General features: G+C 42.5%; 2 protein-coding genes and 1 pseudogene across 2 annotated transcripts; 1 reads left to right on the forward strand and 2 right to left on the reverse strand.

The window, feature by feature from the left end:
* Positions 1-671: 671 nt before the first annotated feature.
* LOC123487208 (DNL-type zinc finger protein-like) lies at positions 672-1,723 on the reverse strand. Its single transcript, XM_045218368.1, has 2 exons — positions 1,548-1,723; positions 672-849 (listed from the first exon to the last, which is right to left on the reverse strand). The coding sequence occupies exons 1-2, from the start codon at positions 1,700-1,702 to the stop codon at positions 681-683; spliced, it is 324 nt and encodes a 107-aa protein (XP_045074303.1). The 5' UTR covers positions 1,703-1,723; the 3' UTR covers positions 672-680.
* A 20-nt stretch (positions 1,724-1,743) lies between these two features.
* On the reverse strand, positions 1,744-14,448 carry LOC123487209 (annotated as a pseudogene).
* A 1,050-nt stretch (positions 14,449-15,498) lies between these two features.
* On the forward strand, positions 15,499-17,174 carry LOC123487211. Its single transcript, XM_045218369.1, has 4 exons — positions 15,499-15,627; positions 15,791-15,898; positions 16,123-16,353; positions 16,812-17,174. The coding sequence occupies exons 1-4, from the start codon at positions 15,589-15,591 to the stop codon at positions 17,172-17,174; spliced, it is 741 nt and encodes a 246-aa protein (XP_045074304.1). The 5' UTR covers positions 15,499-15,588.
* The last annotated feature ends 3,648 nt before the right edge of the window (positions 17,175-20,822 follow it).

The raw sequence follows: 20,822 nt of genomic DNA on the forward strand, positions 1-20,822 counted from the left end.
CGTCAAACCCACTGGCTCCAGGCCATCTATAAATCACTGCTAGGCAAATCCCCGCCTTATCTTAGCTCATTGGTCACCATAGCAGCACCCACCCGTAGTCTGCGCTCCAGCAGGTATATCTCACTGGTCATTCCCAAAGCAAACACCTCCTTTGGCCGCCATTCCTTCCAGTTCTCTGCTGCCAATGACTGGAACGAATTGCAAAAATCTCTGAAGCTGGAGACTCTTATCTCCCTCAATAACTTTAAGCATCAGTTGTCAGAGCACCTTACCGATCACTGCAACTGTACACAGCCCATCTGAAATTAGCCCACCCAACTACCTCATCCCTATATTGTTATTTATTTTGCTCTTTTGCACCCCAGTATCTCTATTTGCACATAATCTCTTGCACATCTAGCATTCCAGTGTTAATACTATTGTAATTATTTTGCACTAAAGCCTATTTATTGCCTTACCTCCATAACTTGCTACATTTGAACACACTGTATATATATTTTCTGCTGTATTTTTGACTTTGTTTTTTAACCCATATGTAACTCTGTGTTGTTTTTATTGCACTGCTTTGCTTTATCTTGGCCAGGTCGCAGTTGTAAATGAGAACCTGTTCTCAACTGGCTTACCTGGTTAAATAAAGGTGAAATAAAAAAATAAAAAAATAATAATAAAAAGAGAGTTAGTCATGATTTCCCTGAGTCATCAGACTCTGGTGAAGGTTTCTTTGCATCTGCATCTTGAGCAGTCTGTGTTGAATCCTTGCCGGACTTGTCTACAACAATCTCGAAGACCGCCTCTCCTTCTACCCTCTTCACTTTCTCCCCTTTCGCTGCAAGGATTTCCTCAATGTTCCTGTAGGGAAAAAAACAAACCATGAATAAAAATAAAAAATATTCAGGAATAATACTCAAGTCTTAAGGAGGCTGCATGCAAACAGAGCGAAGGAGCGTCGTATATGGTCCGTTCCAAAATCTGAGTCACACAAAAGTACCTAGAACTACCTGTGAATATTATGCTGGGTTTGCGTGAAGTGTGTAGGGCCCTTTAGTCCACACAAACGTTACAGCCTATTAATACGGTATTCACTTATGATTCACTATGACTGCAGTTCCATTTCTCTTCTGTGCATGTCACTATCAATAGGGGAAATACATTTACATTTAAGTCATTTAGCAGAGTGATTTACAGTTAGTGAGTGCATAAAAAAATGTTTTCTTCTTCATACTGGCCCCCGTAGGAATCGAACGCACAACCCTGGCGTTGCAAGCGCCATGCTCTACCAACTGAGCTACAGGAGACAATACGTAGACTATTAGCCAAAGACCTGTCCATAAAGTTCCCAGCTGCGCCTGAATCGACCAGCGCCTTACACTGGGGAACTACCGTGTAATCAGGGAAGTTGACGTGGATGGTGAAATGCGCAGCAGAGGGCTCTGAACGAGTGTGGGTTTGCGCTACCTGAGGTGACGCGAGAGTGCCCTGCCTGCATAACATTGTAATACTGTGCATGCATGTAAAATGTTCACAACTACATTAACTTGGCCACCAACCTCTTTCCCTTCAGGTCAGAGAACCAACCCAAGTTGTCAGCAATAATGTGGTGTTTTTCACATCCTGGGCAGGTCACTAGGACAACACCTTTATGATAGGCTACCTTGGATATCCTCTTTGTTGACCTGGTTGAGCACACCTGCATACAGATCATTGACAGTAAAATAATGATACCGTTTATTAGGAAGAGTCAGGGTGAAGAGTCAGTCTGAACTTTATAAACTATCCATATAATCTTATTCATTATCTAAAAGGCAAAACTGATCCATCAGCACTGATCCATCAGCACTCCTACTCTGAGATGGTTTGTGGATACGGGCCCTGAGTACCAGTGTTCTGATCACCTCACCAACCAAATCTTGATTGACAAATCATGCTATGCCTGTCACTGTAGAAACATGATGTGAACAAGAACTGATCTTCCATTTAAAAGTGGGGGCGACTGCTGGGCTCCAGTAGGACCCTCTTCCCTAGGGGGAGGTTGGAGGTGGCGTTATCCAGGTCCCCCTGCTCCGAGATGGCCCGCTTGAAGCCCCGGCTGTGCCCATTCACCACTCCTCCACGGTGCCACTTACAGAGGTCCCCATTCAGGATGTCCTGGATGTGCTGCACGTTGAGGTTGATGGCCACTGAGCATGAGAGGCAGATTAATAAGAGAGATGGAGGGAGGGAGGAGTATGGAGAGAGAGGGATATGGAGAGGGTATGAGTCTGAAGGCTTCATCAGAGTGCTATAACTTACCCATGTTGTCAACTCCTCGAGGAATAATTACATCTGCATATTTCTTGGTCTGGGGGGGAAAATAACTAATCAATCTAAATTTGGTAGCTAATGCTCTCAAAAGACTGCATTTAGAACATAATATAAATTAGTCACTGGGTGTTATATGTGTCATTATCTTTTAAATGTCCATAATTAGCCCTATTAATAATGAATGAAAGTGTCCATTTTCTGTTAGTTATCATCGGTGTATGGTGAGGGGTGTGGCTCTGCTGGACATTTACAGGCAAACAGAACTCCTCGAAGGCTGGCTTGACAAACGTGGTGTACTGGTTAAGGATCTGCTCCAGGTCTCTGCCTCTCTTCATGTCCCGCAGAACTGCAGGTCAAAACCAAAAACAACAACAACCAGGTCAGGACCAAGACAACAACAACAACCAGGTCAGGACCAAGACAAATGTGACAATACAGTATATACATCAAATATGCTAGAGAAAAGTGTGTGTATGAGTATGGAAGTGGACGTGCATGTGACAATCCCCTTGTTAGGTGTGTGTGTGTTTCAGTAGTACCTCTGCGGGACAGCCTGACATCAGAGTCAGTGTCCACAAAGAGCTTCATGTGAAACATGTCCCTCACTTCCTGAGAGTAGAATACCAGAATGCCCTCAAACAGAACCACATCAGCGGGGTACACCGTGATCCTGTCCTGCAGCCTGGAAAACACACACACATTAAGCACCAAATGTATAGTACACACAGAGGTATTCTATTGACAGACTAACTTTCACGTGAATGCATGGTGTGTGTGTGTGTGTGTGTGTGTTAATTAATCTGCAAATGCATTGACATTCATGTCTGAGGCTGCACACACCGGGACGATGAACGGCCGAAAGCAGTAGGTGCCGTGCTCTATGATTCAACACAGAATCAGAATGGCTGTCTGCACTTAGTTTTCACAGTGGCAAATATATTTTTTTAAATATATGGCACACGACACCGGTCTGATTGACGCCTGTCTCAGTGGACTAATCCATTGGAGACCGCGGGGATGGCACACCAGTACCACCACTAGTACATTTATCGTTAATTACCATCATTTCTAATTACAATGTTTGTTTATGGTAATTTCTGTTAATGCTTTTTTTCTGTTAATGCATTCAATGTATTATTATTATTACAGTCTTACCGTTGTCATTGTCGGAGTGGACGCGTTGTTTGCAGAGCGCACAACCTACGTTTATTTCTGAGTTGTTAATTTATTCATTGTCTTTTGTTTGGAGCGCGCCTGTCAATCTTGGAGTAAGGACACGCACCTTGTAACACATAGAAGTAGGCCTAGGCTAGCCTGGCCGCGCGCAAATGTAGGCCTATAAATGTGCCCATTTGGGGATCTGATACTATTTCTGATTTTCTTAATTCACCATCACTGTGGAGCTTCTCAAAGTAATTTTTTCTTTGCCTCATACAGCAAGTAAATGAAGTCTGTTTTTACATCCATTGAAAATGACAATAGTTCCTCAACGTAGCCTATTTCAAAATTATTTCCAGCTCTCTCCCTTTCGATAACCACACAGCATGAAAGGCAAAATAAATGTCATCCTCTGATCCAGTGGAAACGTCACAATATAGGCCTACCTGATTACTTCTACTTATGCAAAATAGCCTACAGCTGTTGTCTGTCTGTCCGGAACTCACTGGCACAGGAAACTGAGGGCCCAAAACATTTTATACAATGTTGCAAGTTTGCTAGCACGAGCATCAGGCTGGACCAAGTTAATAGTTGATACAATGTTTTAAGTTCCTTGCAGACAGGCCATGCAGCCAATGGGATTTATAGTATATTTATTTTTATCAGGATATTTTCTACCTGCAGGCTGCAATGTTTTTATTTGTTGGCTATATGTAGGCTATTTTTACATAGTTGGCAATGGCAATAGAAGTTACTTTTAGATTTAGTATCATTTTCAATGTTGATTAACCACAACATTGATTTTGAGTTTTGAAGACTATTATAAATTAAATGAAACTGTTCTACTAAAATGAAAATCATAACTGGCACGCACGCAGTTCAGTAGAAATGGTACGATAACTTGGCACTCCAAATGGAAAAGGTTAACGACCGCTGGCGAGCCTATTACCGGCAACTTCAGGAGCGTAACGGCAGAATCTGCGAAGACCAGCAGTAGAGGGAGGAGGGGGGTCAGGAACAGTTTTTTTAAAATTCTGGTTAGGCTATATTGATCTCTGGCTCCCTCTTTAGTCATTTGTGTGTCTTCATTTTTAATCGCAGTGCTTAAACCATCAGACAAGCTCCGTAGCCTACATATAGTTGATTTTATTCAAACATAGGGGTGTTTGGAAAATACACGCTTTTAAAAGCGATTGGTCAAAAGAACAGACGACTCTGGGTCAACCAGGATTTTATTTAGTTGGGAACTGCCTAGTGTGCAAAACGTTTGGTCTTTTTGCCAAACGTTTAACGAAACCGGTTACTCTAGGGTCCAAACGGAAGCATACAGACTAAACGAAACGGGAGAGACCCATCTGAATTTGTCCAAAATAAACTTGTTTTCATTGCACAAAGTTTTCAGTTTGGAGTAAATGTTTTGCAACAGACTAATGCAATGAAATCAGACTAATGAATACACCCAGTTCTTTTTGGTTTTCTTTAGGTCAAGGGTCATCTATCTGAGCTCTGGAATGTGGAGGGGTGGGCATTTTGATCCCGTCTGTCTGAATTCAAGAAGGGGCATTTCGTACACTGGGTCTGGATGGAATGTTTCCTTCTCACCTGGAATGGTGACAAAGTCATATGTCGACACCTCCACCACACTCCCCTCCACAATATCCTTCAGGGTTTGGTACATCAACTCTTTGTCGAAAGCATCTGTAATAAACATTAAGGTTATTAACTCAATTACACTGTTCAGCCAGAACATTAGCCATTTATAATTCTAGCAAAGATTCATTAAACGCCATGATTAACTAAACCAACGTTATCTAAGTGATAAGTGACTGACTGAGAGCTTATGTTATTACAACGATTATACTTATGTTATTACAATTCATACAGGCCTGTAGTACATTTTACATTTACGTTTTAGTCATTTAGCAGACGCTCTTATCAAGAGCGACTTACAGGAGCAATTCAGGGATTCTAATCTAGCGACCTTTCGGTCCAATCTTTAGGCCCAACGCTCTTAACCGCTGCTACCTGCCACCCCCACCTGGGTGGTCAAAGTTGTAATGGCCCCTTGAGTGCCTTGGCCTTCTGGTCAGGTGTCAAGACTCTGTAGAAACTGTCTTGGCTGACGATAGCAACTTTCCTCTGACGATGGTCCACCTTGTTCTGGCCCAGCAACTCCATGATTTTGGCACATACTGTTGACTAAAAACAGACAGGTTTATTATTTCCTAGATTAGCAGAGTTTAGCCAAATCTATCACATAGAAAGGGGTTATGTGTATTTCAACATTTTGTGAGTTGAGTAAAGTTTCCATGAATTGTGTGTAATATACCATGTTAAAGACCTGTCACACGCAGGAAATGTATTGACATTTGGCATATTTTCAGTTTGATGATGAGGTTGGAGCAGAGAGCAGTAGCTGACACATTTCAAAATAATCTCACAGACAGAAAAACAAGACACTAACGTTAGTTTAATTGATGGCTTGGTGGCAAGAGACGTCCCCATTTCATTAGCAATGTCACATCACATCACGAAGTTCTCCTATTCCTGCATGACAACTGTTAGAAATTGCGGAATTCAAATCTGGTATTGGAAAAATAGAAAACATAATCAAAGAGATATTCATTCCAAGCTAAACAAAACCCAACTATAACACAAGGTTATGACTGAAATGCCCTCTCAAAGTGGTAGAGAAAAATAGTTCTAGAAAATGATTGACTGTTAACTGAGAGCTTTGGATAAGTATATATAGGCCTACTTTATTGATATTGGCCACTACACTTCAGACCAAAATGTTTGGCTTCTTATTTGATAAATCGTTTTTTCTTAAATGTTTCCCTCTGAAAATACACTCAGGTGTTATTGTATGGGAAAATCAAAAGTGAATAGCTACTTGAGACATTTTGTTGTAAAGTTCTCAAATGGCTTAACAGAAATGTCACAATAATATGGATGGAGGTCTAGTGATTGTATTGTTTGTTTCTTATGAAAACACACAGAACGTACCCTGTTCCTCTGGCACAGTGATGTAATCGTGTGGTGGTCTAAAACAAGTGTATCATGCCTCATTATGTTGGTTTGAATGTGAGGTTTAGCAAAAAATTCACTGTTCGGAAGTCATTTTCCCAAACATTTGGTTGTTTTACGTTACCCTACAGTTTAACACAAACCCAAATCAAATAGCTACAGGTAGCCTACTACTGAATAAAGACCTGGATAAGTAACAGGCACTACCATAATGTTTGCTGAAGGAAGAGAAAGAGAAACCTAAGTAAGCTCTATGTTGCTCCCTTATTTCAAAGCCTGAAGCAGCCAGCCATAGTTGTAAAGGTCACTTGGGTTTAGGAGATTACAGTAGAAATCAATCTATTTCTCAGAGATTACTCCATTATGACCATCATCTGAAAAACAATAAGGGTCCAGCGGGCCCCTACAGATCAGGTTAGATTAGAGTGACCAGTGTGGCCCTACAGATCAGGTAAGACCAGGAGACGACCGGCTGGTCTGTCTCGGTGGGCTTGGTAGTGGAACCAGCCAAGGGACAACAAGGGGATTTAGCCTGTGTCCCAAAATGGCACACTATTCCCTATATAGTGCACTACTTTTTGACGAGAGCCCTATGCCCTGGTCAAACGTAATGCACTGTGTAGGGAATAGGGTGCCATTTGAGACAAAGGCTATTTAGAATTGAGCTCTTACTCCTGAGGGGACAAAACATCCAACCTCCTATGCCTCATGGACTACTGTAGCCACAGGGGTGAATCGAATTAAAGCAATCGGTCATTTGATGCATGGCTTGAGTTCCCACTGTGTTTTGTGATGCTTGAAGGAATTGGACCTGTTTGTGCTTTTCTGAATAAAGGAAAGAGTTAATTACTTGCTTGTGTAATTCACTTGAGTCACTTGCTTTGGCAGTATATGTTTCCCATGCCAATAAAACCCCTTTGAATTTAGAGAGAGAGAGAAAACGGGACCAAGCTCAGTGTGGGTGGGCTACGGGCCTCCATAGCTCCATAGGCTAGGTGACTGAACAAAGCTAATCTGATTTAGCTCAACACTAAGCCACTAACAGGATCAGTTCACCTGTTAAAGCACTGCTACACAACACAAGGTAACACAGGCTGCTGTCACACTCCACACATAAAACTCAATGACAAACACACTATGGGACCATTACTTGGGCCAAAAAACTTTACATGTGTTTTTATATAAGTAACTCAGTTTGGTGTAAATCATGCACTGATATCAATGGTACATTTAAGTAAGTAAGTGAGAAAAGTGAGTGTGCATAAATTAGGAAATCGTCCCTACATTATGTGTTCTTTATGTATCAATTTAATGTTGCCCTATCAATGGTCCCGTTCAGCTCAGTTGGTAGAGCATGGCGTTTGCGAATGCCAGGGTTGTGGGTCTGATTCCCCACAGGGGACCAGTATGGAAAAAAATTAAATATGTGTGCACTCACTAACTGTAAGTCGCTCTGGATAAGAGTGTCTGCTAAATGACTAAAATGGAAATGGTGTTCCTAGTTAGGGTTCTTTCTCAGTTTTAGAATTGTGATCCGTTTCCTCATCTTAGTTACATGAGGGCGGAGTAGTCTACAGGTTAGCTACCAGCCCTTAGATACATGCTCCATAATCTGCAGACGGCACCACACATGGCCCCACAAGCCATGAATGTTGTCCCTTGTGACTCAGTTGGTAGAGCAATGTCAAGGTTGCGGGTCGATTCCCGTGGGGACCAGTATGAAAGAAAAGAAGAGAACGAAATGTATGCACTCACTACTGGAAGTCAGCTCTGGATAAAAGTGTCTTCTAAAATGTTAACTTTTAAATAATTAAAAACAGCCAGCCATGCCATATCTCTCTGTTTCTGCAGTTATGGCGAGGTATGGCATTTTCTTTGGAGATTGTTTTGGGTATTTACCAGACTCAGGGAGGGACAGGCAGCTAGCTCATGGCAGTCACACCACACAACCTCTGACTGGTCCCCTGTTCACATTCCCCTGGAGTCATCAGACAGGCTAGCCACACCACACAACCTCTGACTGGTCCCCTGTTCACATTCCCCTGGAGTCATCAGACAGGCTAGCCACACCACACAACCTCTGACTGGTCCCCTGTTCACGTTCTGCTGGAGTCATCAGACAGGCTAGCCACACACTGTGACACAAACTCTTTTTCTCTCCCTAATTTATACATGCAAAGGTCGCCTAGCAACTGCTACAACACCCGACCCCCACCTCACCTCCCTCTCCTATCTTACCGCCCAATATTCTGCCGTTATTTAAAGTACTTTAGTCTATTTATTTAAATCAAATCATTCCCACTTAATTAGTTAAAGTTGGTGCATATTTATATTTCAACAATAAACCGAATAATTTCAGTCTAATTGTTTAACCAGTATTTTGCAGGGTCAAACGCCACAGTTCAATCATATAAGCTCAAACGTTTCAGTTCAGTCACACTAGTCATTCATCACAACCAAGCTAAGAGTGTGCAATAATTTAACTAGATAGCTAGCTAGCTGTATACCATTAGCTAGCTAACCTTAAGTGCCTTAAATTTATGAAAACAGACGTTAGTAAATTATTAGGCCAAAGAAAATACAAATTGTTATCACGTTTTGGTACAGGGGCGTGTCTGCTCTCAGTGCATGGGGCAACGAAAGCTAACGTTTCGATTAACGCGTACTGTTTGTTGACGTGACCTAAAATTAAAGGCGCTTCATGGTCAATCTCTGATCTGCCGTGCAGTATTTACGGTGATATGGCCTCTGCAGAAGTCAAGGCATTCATGTGTGCGCAGAGCTGGGGCCTGTTGCACAAAAAGTAGAATTAAGACATCCGGGGATAAATGACTCAGCTGAGCTCAATGAAGCCAAAACATGTGCGTCAGGCTTAATTGGTTGCACAAAGACCAAGCCAGGATGAGCAGACACGGATTCATTAAGCCAGGTGAAACCAATCCTGGATAGGTGCGCGCTCACGGCTCACTCAAATAGACCCCCGCCACAGATCACAGATTAACTGATTTACCATGGCAACTAGAGCCGCGTACTTTTCCCGGCCGGAAGCTACAAATCCTCATGGAGGCATACGAGGAGGTAAAATATATAATTAAGAAGAAAGGCAACACCGCCACAGTGATAAAGCAAAGAGAAAAAGCGTGGCAAAGTATTGCAGACCGCCTGAATGCGTAAGTAGTGCACAATTACACACTCACGCACCGCTGAAACATCACAATTACAATTCAAATATTTAATTCACATCTCCAAAAATGCAGTTGTACTGTAATTATGAAACGGTTAAATTTTTTAATTGAAATGCACGGCAGATATGAGTGAAATTGTGTAAAGTAACTCCATCACACTGTATAAAGCATGATAAATTTTTTGATATTTTTACTGAAAACAAGACAAAAATACCAAGTAATTTTTGCAGTGTGACTCCATTAAATGTGTGTGTGTGTGTGTGTGTGTGTGTGTGTGTGTGTGTGTGTAGATTGCAAACATGAACGGGCCAAAACGGACATGGCAGCAGGTCAAAATCAAATACAAGAACATTCTGCAGAATGGTATGGTCCCTGACTAATATTTAACAAAGCACAAGCATATATTGTACCCAGAAGGTGCCTGCTCACACATTGTCTGTACTGTTTTAGCAGTGAAAAAAGAATACCCACAGACAAGGCATGGTGGTGGGTCACCAAAGGCTGACCTTACCCCCAGCAGAGGACATGGCCTTGGAGGCTAAATAAAGGCAGGCCCGTCTTAGAGGGGATCCCTGGGGGAAAGAGACGAGCATAGGTTCCTCCCAAGATGCCACCCGCTTCATTCAAGGTATGTCCTTCCCATCTCTACATGGGATACAACCACATTCATATTGAATCAATTTGGACTGTCTGACTTTGGTTTACCTATTGCCTTGCAGTGTCTGGCAGCACTGTGTTCCTGTTGGAGCCACCAGCACAAGCACCAGACGATGCTGATCCAGTGAGTACTCCATCAAAGGCATACTGTAGGCCTGGCATGTCTTGTCTACTAGCTTCAATATGAATCCGATTAAATGTGATAGGGTGAAGGCCCCAGTGCAGCAGCAACAGCACATGATGGAGACGATGATGAGGAGGAGACCATCTCTGGATTCCAGAAGGCATGAGGTATCATGTTAAGACTGTGAAAGTACTATTTACTCTACAATGGTGAGGAGTCCTCATCAAAATCAAAAATCTAATTTCTTTTACAGGACCCAGATGCTATACAGTGGGAAACCAGCCTGGCAACATAGTGCGTATTAATAAAAGGACACCACATCCTGCCAAATTCCAGCTGCGCTAATTGGTATTGTGTTCACAGAGCTCACAAGCTATCAGAAAGTTGTATGGCAACCACCTCCGGCGCCAAATAGAACTGGCAGACATAGACATTCAGTACAAGAAGAAAAAGATGGAAAATCTTGCACTGGAGTCCGAAATAAAAAGAGGACAATTAGGAAACTGGACCTTGAAATAAAAAAACTTGAGAGGGAGGTGAGATATGCCTTCAATGTACACTGTATGCTAACTGTAACACAAATGTATTAATCATTATTTTTCTTTCCTCCCCCAGCTCCCAAGAAGATGACACAGCTCAAAATAAAATTAGGTATATTCTCGTAAAAGTCAAGTGAGCCATGACATATGAGCTCTTATGTGAGCACACAGGACGGTGGCATCTTTCTAAGGTTTTTTTATTTTCCCAGCAATCAGTACAACCAAGTCATCGTTATAAGGCATCGCCCTCTTTTGCCCACCCCCAGCACCAGGTGTGGCCACTAGCCTATATGAAGGCCCAAAATTGTGTGTTCCTTTCTGCTCTGACAATGGCATGCCCATTCGTGCGAGATGTGGTGGATGAAGAAGCACTTGTGCTGAGGGAGAGCCTTCAGGCGAGAAAGGGTCTTCAGGGGACCGGTTGGACCCACTGGCCTTCCCTGATGACCATCTATATGAAAGATACAGGTTTTCTGCAGATGGCATCAGGTATCTATGCAGACTACTGGGTCCCAGGATTAAGCACCGCACTGCACGGAGCCATGCACTGAGTGTGGAGCAAATGGTTTGTGTGCCTTGCGCTTTTTTGCTAGTGGAGCCTTCCTGTACTCAGTGGGGGGATGCAGAACAGCTGAACAAGGCCACAATTTGCCGCACAATAAGGATGTGTGTCTGGCTATCAAAGCATTAGCAGATGTCTTCATCTCCTTCCCTGGCCACAGAAGACTCTGTGACATCAAAGAGGAGTTCTATAGGATTGCAGGTAAGAGGATCTACAAATTACAGGACAACTGTTAACACATAGTAGGATACTCATACTTTGTTGTGACAGGTTTCCCCAATGTCATTGGTGCAGTGGACTGCACACACATAAGGATAAAAGCCCCCTCAGGTGCCCATGAGGCCGATTTTGTGAATAGGAAATCCTTTCACAGCATTAATGTTCAGGTGAACATAACTTTTTGATATTGTCCATTGACGAACACTCTGCATTGCCAGTGATGTGCATTGATTGGTGTAATATTCCTCATCTTATGATTTCAGATGGTCTGCAATGCTGACTGTGTGATCAGCAATGTTGTGGCAAAATGGCCTGGCTCAGTCCATGACTCCAGAATCTTTCGGGCCTCTGAAATCTATCAGTGCCTATCACAAGGTAAAGCCACACAACCCCTATTTATAACCATCATGGCTGTGTCAAGAATATCACTGTGTTTATGAGGTAGTAATGATGAGATTTTGTGTTGACAGGTGAATTCTCTGGTGTGTTGCTGGGAGACAGGGGGTATGGCTGCCAGCCTTTTCTCCTGACACCTTTCACAGACCCCCAGGAAGCACAGCAGGCCTACAACCATGCCCATGCAGGACCAGGGCCAGAGTTGAAATGACCTTTGGCCTCCTGAAGGCACGCTTTCACTGCCTTCACAAATTAAGGGTCAGCCCTGTTAGGGCATGTGATATTACTGTGGCTTGTGCTGTCCTCCACAATGTGGCCTGCCTGAGGAAGGAGAGGGGCCCCCAGAGTGCCACCAGCCATGGACTGGGACAATCGGCAATCTTCCCCTGATGACGACAGTGGTCGGCCGTTGAGGGACCAATATGTGTTGAATTATTTAGTTAGTATGTGTGCTTTCAATTTTGGTTAAATATGTTCCTGCGGTGGCAGAGGAATTTGGGTTTTTTTGGGTTCGTTTTTTTACTGAATTTGGCCTCTTATGATGTTTGTGCGGTATACTGTGTGTAATACAAGGCTGCAGGGAGGCTACTGCATCCATTCATTTGTCTGTTCAGTTGATGTGTATGGATTTGTCCTGCATTTATTTTAGTGTGCAGACATGCAGGGTGTGTTATATACAGACCTTTGAATGTGTATGTATCATTTTGTATAATATGCTTGGATTCTGTGCTTTCCATCTTGTAGAGTCACTGTGACTTCAGTTTCGAAAGGAGCTGATGGTTTACCTGCTTTGTTTTGTCCTTATTCAATAAAGGAACATAATGTTACACATTGTGTTTTTATATTCATATGGAATGTGTATTTGTTTATATGACAGAGTACTAGGGGCCACACTGAAGAAAAAGGATAAAGTCATAAATTTATGAGGCTGGTTCTTTCTGCAGAAAAGCTACATATTGTTTTTACAGTTTTGATACTTATGACAATGTGATACTTAATATTCTGGCACATCAGCATGTCTTTGTTTATGAAACCATACTGAAGTACAATTTCACGAAATGCCCCACATCTGTCATTTTAACAACTGTCCTCCTTTAAAACAACTGGTTACAATATTATGACTTGTGTTTTTTTCCCCTCTGTGGCCCTAATATTCTATCATTTTATATATAGCCTTATAGTCTATGGGAAACTGTAAATTATCTAATGATAGCAACATCATCTAAAAATCATTTTTTATCCAAAATCATTGAAATTAATGATCACAAACGTTTAAATAATGACAGTGGGTCTAGTTATATGTGATAACAATGTATAGTGAGCAGTGAAATAACTATTGGTTTCCATTTGTGGTGACTGCTGACTGACATTAGGGATGGATTAAATAGATCCTGGAATTTAGCCTGGTCTGGAGCAGGCTAGCTCCACAGAATAAATCTCCATGGTAATTTATACCATAACATATCCTCCTGCCCCCTATCCATCTTTAGTGCAACCGGATTACGGATCAATTGAGCCAGGATCACCAAGATATCCTGGCTTAATCCCTTATCCTAGTTTTTGTGCAACAGGCCCCTGATGTGAAGGAAGTTGTCAAGTTAGTGAGTTTGTGTTTACACAGGACCTTCCGCCCTCAATCATGTCAATGCGGAGCTATACGGAGCCTTCCGCATTGTTACAACACGGCGATGCCGTACAGAGCTCAATCTGGCCACCACCATTACGACGCTCCGACCACATTTTCGGATCAAGCATAAATTGGCTCTTACTAACCCATACAGCTAGATAAGGCACGCTAGCTATTATTAGTTACCTACCTTGCCACTGGCCGTTCCTCCGCTAACACCGATCAGAAACGGACGGTGTCTTGGCCGCTCCATCTCGAACGGTCTGATAGCAGTCATATCGGGGCAATTTGTCGAGTAACAGCACGCTTGTTTAGCTAGCTTGCTGCCTTCTTCTTCTTCTTCTATAAAGATTTATGGAAGACTACACCTATTTGTGTATTGCCGCCACCTCTGTACGGGGTCCTCTTCTTTGATATTATGGCGGTCCGCAAACAAATGCTATTGGTGCATGCCGCCACCTACTGTTTTGGCTGTATATCAGCCCAAATAATTAACAAAATAATACAAAACAAAAATCAATGCGCTCCTTTATTCAGATTCAACTGCCAACGCCCATCCCTGCAGGTTCTGGGGCCTGAGAAAAAAATAGCATCTTCGGACAGTATTCTTTGCACCGTTTGGGCAGTGAAGTCATGGAAACCCAAAAACCTTTCAGCCGATGATACTATTATGTCCAGTTTCTTGGACTTTTTGTTCGTTTGTGCAGTACAATTAATCACATGCGCGATAAACACCATAACATTCACCTTCTTCACAATCAGCATATCAGTTTCCCTCAACTGTTGAACAACACTCTGAATCTCCCCAGTCTAGCTGCTTTATAAAACAATAATCTGTTCACGTTCATACGTGTAACAACGCGAGAACACGGACAAGCACTTCCTTCAGAAAAATAATGTTTGTAAAAACGTCAAAATAAGTGTCCTCATTTTGAAACTCATGAAATAAGTGTGAAAAAATGCTGTAATGTTGCAATAATACATTAAATTGGCCACCATGCAGTTTTTGTAATGTTCTATTGCCCTAGGCCTACTGGTTCTCTGAAGCATCCTGAAGAGTTACCTTGTTGTATAATGTATACCATTTACAACTGGAATCTATATTGATATTACAATAAGGTGTGTATATTTTTTTCTTATGAATACATTTCTTTCTTGTTGTCCAATAATTTTCACTTAGCAAAAATTACTTAATATCAAGGCAAAACTGATGTGTGTGGATGAACAAAGGTAATGTTTACATAGTCCTATGTACATCCCAAATGGCACCCTATAAAGTACACTATCGGCCCTGGTCAAAGTAGTACACTATGTAGGGAATAGGGTGCAATTTTAGGACACATTCAGAGGACACCCAGCTCATGTATCATGGACAGTAGCTGTGAAGTGATACACATTGTTGCAGTGTGGTTTTTACTATGTTTATGAGCTTACTACTACAAAATATACTGTATTTCAACCATAGAAGTGGGTTAATTGGTTAAGGTAATTGAAAATAGGCCTATTTGGCTCTGGTGATTTGTCTGTCAGAGTGGGTGTGGTCTCCCCATGGCATCACATTACATCACATTCATGATGTCATAAATGACTGTGTTCAGATATGTTGACAGCCTAAATGGTTTGCCATAGCGTTACTGTCACATTACGGCAACACTTAAGTTCAATTCAGGGTCAAAACCATTGCTATAGTAGTCCTACTTTGTGGCACAATTTAATTGAGTTTATTTAAATAATATAATAATATTTTTAAGCCATATTGTATCTTTTTCAGGATTACAGTAATTGAGGGAACTATGGGAAAGTTCTCCTTCCCAAGGCTCATCATAAGAATGGTTAGAATCCCTTTTCTCTCACCACCCTCAGTCAAAACTCCAGCGCTTTAAAATCATCATTTTGACATTTAGGCCTATGAGCTTTTCTAAGATTGAAAATAACAAGCTTGTATAATGATAACCTCATTACTGACTGCATGTTTGTCCTCATTTTAATTTCTAGCCATGGGCAAATCGGACTGCACGGGACGATTTCTGCACAGGAACTAACGAACTCCACAGGCTCAGACCAAACCACCCTCACAACTCCTCACAACTCCCCAGCCATACTGTAAGTCCCATCTGCAGGCTAACTCTATGATCTCTAAAGTGGTCCAGACTAATAATTTATGGCCAATCAGTGTAAACTTCGTACTAACTACGGCTTGATCTAGTGTCAACATTATACCTTCTTGATATTCTATATCAACGGAAAACGATGGAAGGCACATAATAATCCAATGAGTAAAACAAAATATACCATGTTCTATTCTCAATATCCCTACTGCCCCAAAGGTGTGTAGGCAGGGCAAGGAGAACACCGATTCAACCCCGAAGAAGAGGAAAAAGAAGAGGCACAATGAGAAGGGGACACAGGTTGAACTAGGCATGCGGGAGGATATCCATGACCTTGAGCTCGCCCATTGGAGATTGGCTAAAGAGACATGGAGAACTGAGCGAGGAAACATAAGGGAGATGAAGGCGCTGTATGGAGAAATATTTAGGCTGCACAAGTTGTTGGAGGAGGTAACGAGCAGTTTTCTTAAATCAGACTTCTCAGTAGATATACTGTAGTTGCTTTGAGATGTTCCCAATCCTGATACACGGAAATTAGATCTAAATAGTTTGAATAGTGAAATAAGACAGCAATAAAAAAAACTGCACACTGGTAGTATTCTCAGGAAGGTCTGCATTCTGCACTGGTAGTATTCTCAGGAAGGTCTGCATTCTGCACTGGTAGTATTCTCAGGAAGGTCTGCATTCTGCACTGGTAGTATTCTCAGGAAGGTCTGCATTCCTAGAAGAGTTGAAAAAAGAATAAATCCAAAAGTGTGGACGATCCCATTTTCCTAATAAGCTAATATACAGTAATAAAATGTTTTCTCTATAATATGTACTACCCATACACATATAATTGTTTTAAGATAGTAATAACATGGACCATCAAGCTATTAAGTAATAAAAATGTGTCTGTCATCATACAGATTGGGGTAGATAAAGGGGTGATCAAGCAGCGCTCCACCTCCTCCATTCTTTGTCCCGTCTCCCCGACACTGCCAGCTCTCCCCAGGTACAATCTCCACAGGTACCTCACCAAAAGCCAATCGGAGTGTGACCAGCATGCCGCCGCCACCCAGAAGAACCCGGCTAAGAAACACTCAATCTTTCCCCCTCTGGTCACACAGAGCTGCACCTCCCCTGACAAACGGCCTCATTCTCCGTCCCAAGACGTCGCACCCACACGCTTCACACAGATTTTCTGTCCCATTCCACCTCCTGGCTCCTGGCCCTCCTGCCCAGCTGAGGCAGACCCATCCGCATGTCCACCCCAGGTCCCCATTGACTGACCAGGCAAAGGTCAAGGATAAGGTCAAGAGGTCAGAGGTTGCATCGTCTGAGGAATTGTCTGAGGAAGTTCAACGGAGAGGTGCAGAAATTGAGAATATGTATAAAGCGCAGCTGAAAGAGAGAGGATGGCCCAAAAGAGAAAGGAAGAGATTCTGAAGAAAAAGGATAAACAACTATGACAAGAACGATGACACTGAGGCCTCCTGCTCCTCTGCAGTAGGACAATCCAAGACCCCTGCCACAGCCCCCCGAGCGTCCGGCCAGCCCAGAGGCCACCACAGATGCCACGCCAGTGGCCGTCCCAAGAGGACACTCAGGGGGCCACCCAGCAGGACCTAGCAGAGGTTGTGAATGTGCTCAAGAGGCAGTCATCTGACCTATACCTGCCTGACGACGTTTGTGAGGATTCACTCACGTGGAGCTCCATTTACGAGGAGCTGTGCCCACTTGCTCACAGGGTGAACTCAGAAGCTGACTACATCAGAGGCGCTCTGCGACACCACTGAGAAGGCTGTGACGCCCTTACGCTTGTCTCAGGAGGATGTGTCTCAGAGTATGAGTGAGGACACAAGTGAGGAGGGGAGTAGTGAAAGTGAGGAGAGCATGAGTGGACAACAACAGAGATGTCTACACAGGGATCCTTATGGTGAGAGGGAGAGGAAGAAGATTGATAGTCGTACAATGGAAGGGAGATATGCAACCGCAAATGCAATGTCTATGATGGCGAGCCTAGGGAAAGAAGAACTTAATGCCATGAGCTACGCAGAGAGGATTAAATATTTCAAGGACGAGGCTAAGAAAAATGAAGAGATGTTGAAGATGAAAAGTGGGAAGGAAAAAGAAAGGAAGGCGGAGAAAGACAGGGAAGAAGAGCTAAAAGTGGGAAAAGAGACAGAAGAAATCGGTTGAGGAGGAAAGGAAAATGACAGAAAAGATGGAAAAAAAGAAGTTAGAGGAGCAGATGAAAAGGGAGAAGGCAGAGATGAAACTAAAGATCGAACAAGAGAAAAAAGAGACAAGAGCAAGAGAAAAGAGAGAAAAAAAGAAATGAAGAAGCAGCAGATGCAACAGAAGGCCCGTGAAAAGAAGAGAAAAAGAGGGTGGAGAAAGAAAAAAAGAGGGAGAAAAAGAGGGCAGAGGAGTTGAAAAAGATTGAGAAACAGAGGATGGAGGAGGAGAAGAACAGGGAAAAGGGAGAGAATGAAGGTGCTGGAGATGCAGCAAAAGGCACAAGAGAAAGAAGAGAAAAGGAGGAAGGAGGAGAAGAAAAGGAGATTGAAGATACAGCAGGAACAAGAGAAGGAGGAGAAGAAAAGTCAGAAAAGGATATGGGACGAGGATAAGAAGAGAGCAGAGCTTCAAAGAATAAAAGATGACGAGGCCAGGTTCAAGATGGAGATGGAGAAACTGTATGAGAGAGAAGAGCGGATTGCACAGATTGAAAGAAAGAGGCGTGCGAAGTATGAGAAAAAAGGGCAGACACAGAGAGCAAAACAGGTGGTGCCATACCAGGTCACAGCGTTTACATCTTTGTGGACGGAAGAGAGGGAGCAGTGTCCAGAGACGCTCACGCACAGTCTGCAAGAGGAGAACAAGGAAGAAGCAGAAGAATGAGGGCGGACGAGGCGTTGACAACTTTTGAGTAGATGACGAAAGAAAAGCTGAGCAGACAAAGGAAGAAAGAAATGTTGTCAATGCTCTTAGGTATGTTAATAGATGTAAATAAACAAACATTTTTATATTTAAGGCAAAAAAACTAACAACAAAACTGGAAAGGTGCAAAAAGGGGGGAATAATACAGAGCCAGGCATGAGGGTGAAGAGGAGAAAACATGAGAGGAGGAAGGGAGACCAGAGTGGTTTATCAGGAGGGGAAATAGGAGATATAGAATTCAAGTCCTGATGGACAGAATCAGGACGGACCATGGGATAAAAGGTCAATGAGATTAGCAGTAAAGAAGAGCTAAGTGGATCAAAATAAAGTTATGGAAAACGCAAGGGGGAGGGCAATACTCAGAGGCAGAAGAAGACAAGATAAACAGAGACCAAGAGAAAAGAGGTGAAACCGTTTCATAAGAGTAATAGAGAGGAGATGGACATATGGGCAAATTAGCTATCCCAACTGGAACCTAGCTAATGCATTCGAAGAGGCAGACTTCCAGTCTGAGGTAGATGAAAAGAGCAGCCATAGAAACAGATCTGTAGAAGCATCAATTGGAAAGGATGGGAGGGTTGGAGGAGGAGCACATTTGGATGACTACATTAGGTAAGTGTTTAGGATCAAAGCCTGTTCTCTGTAGACAACTGTATTAGTGTTGACAGAAGTGCATTTATGCAATGTCTTTCAACTCAAAAACTACAATTCCTGATCTCATGTGATTATTCTACCTCATGTAAGTGGGCTTTCGGATGTTTATTTTTTCCTGAAACAGATTGTGGCATTTGAGGTCACTTTATCTGATGAAGCATCAATAGGGAGAGGATGAAAGGGAGGAGGGAGAGGAAAAGACAGAAGAACAGATGAGGTAAGTGCTTGGGCTTGTGATAAGAGGATGGGGGCTCCAGAACTCGGCTTCATGATTTAAAATTATAAGACAAATGTATTACTGTGAATCCCATTCGTTCAATGACTGTTTGTTGTTTTACAGGAGCACTATGTTCTGCTTCCGTGTGGATTGACAGCATTGCTTTAATGAGCTGCTGGAGGGAACAATGGAGGAAGAGGGAGAGCGTCCATTATAGGCAGTTTGCCATGGCCCTAAATGGGCTTTTGGATGTTCATTTTTCCTGCTTTATATCATACAACTTTACAATAAAAATGAATTGCAAGCATCAGCCTTTTCTGTTTGAGTGTGATCAGTGCAGTAGTTGTAGGATTGGTGTAAACCCAAATAATATTCTGACACTAGTGTTCAGTTGGTATAAAATAGTGTGATAAGAAATGACCAACATGTTATGAAAACAATATAGAGATATAAATATCAAAAGCGAGTGTTGCATTTATTTAGTAATTGCTATTTCTCACTCATAGAGAATGGTGTCCTTGTTGTGATCAGTCCATCGACAAATGCATGTATGCGCATACACACACAGAGAGAGTTAATCATGATTTCCCTGAGTCATCAGACTCTGGTGAAGGTTTCTTTGCATCTGCATCTTGAGCAGTCTGTGTTGAATCCTTGCCGGACTTGTCTACAACAATCTCGGGCCGCCTCTCCTTCTACCCTCTTCACTTTCTCCCCTTTCGCTGCAAGGATTTCCTCAATGTTCCTGTAGGAAAAAAACAAACCATGAATAAAAAAATATATATTCAGGAATAATACTCAAGTCTTAAGGAGGCTGCATGCAAACAGAGCGAAGGAGCGTCGTATATGGTCCGTTCCAAAATCTGAGTCACACAAAAGTACCTAGAACTACCTGTGAATATTATGCTGGGTTTGCGTGAAGTGTGTAGGGCCCTTTAGTCCACACAAACGTTACAGCCTATATACGGTATTCACTTATGATTCACTATGACTGCAGTTCCATTTCTCTTCTGTGCATGTCACTATCAATAGGGGAAATACATTTACATTTAAGTCATTTAGCAGAGTGATTTACAGTTAGTGAGTGCATACATTTTTTTTTTTCTTCTTCATACTGGCCCCC

Source organism: Coregonus clupeaformis, unplaced genomic scaffold (genome assembly GCF_020615455.1).
Source record: "Coregonus clupeaformis isolate EN_2021a unplaced genomic scaffold, ASM2061545v1 scaf1528, whole genome shotgun sequence".
NCBI lineage: Eukaryota > Metazoa > Chordata > Actinopteri > Salmoniformes > Salmonidae > Coregonus > Coregonus clupeaformis.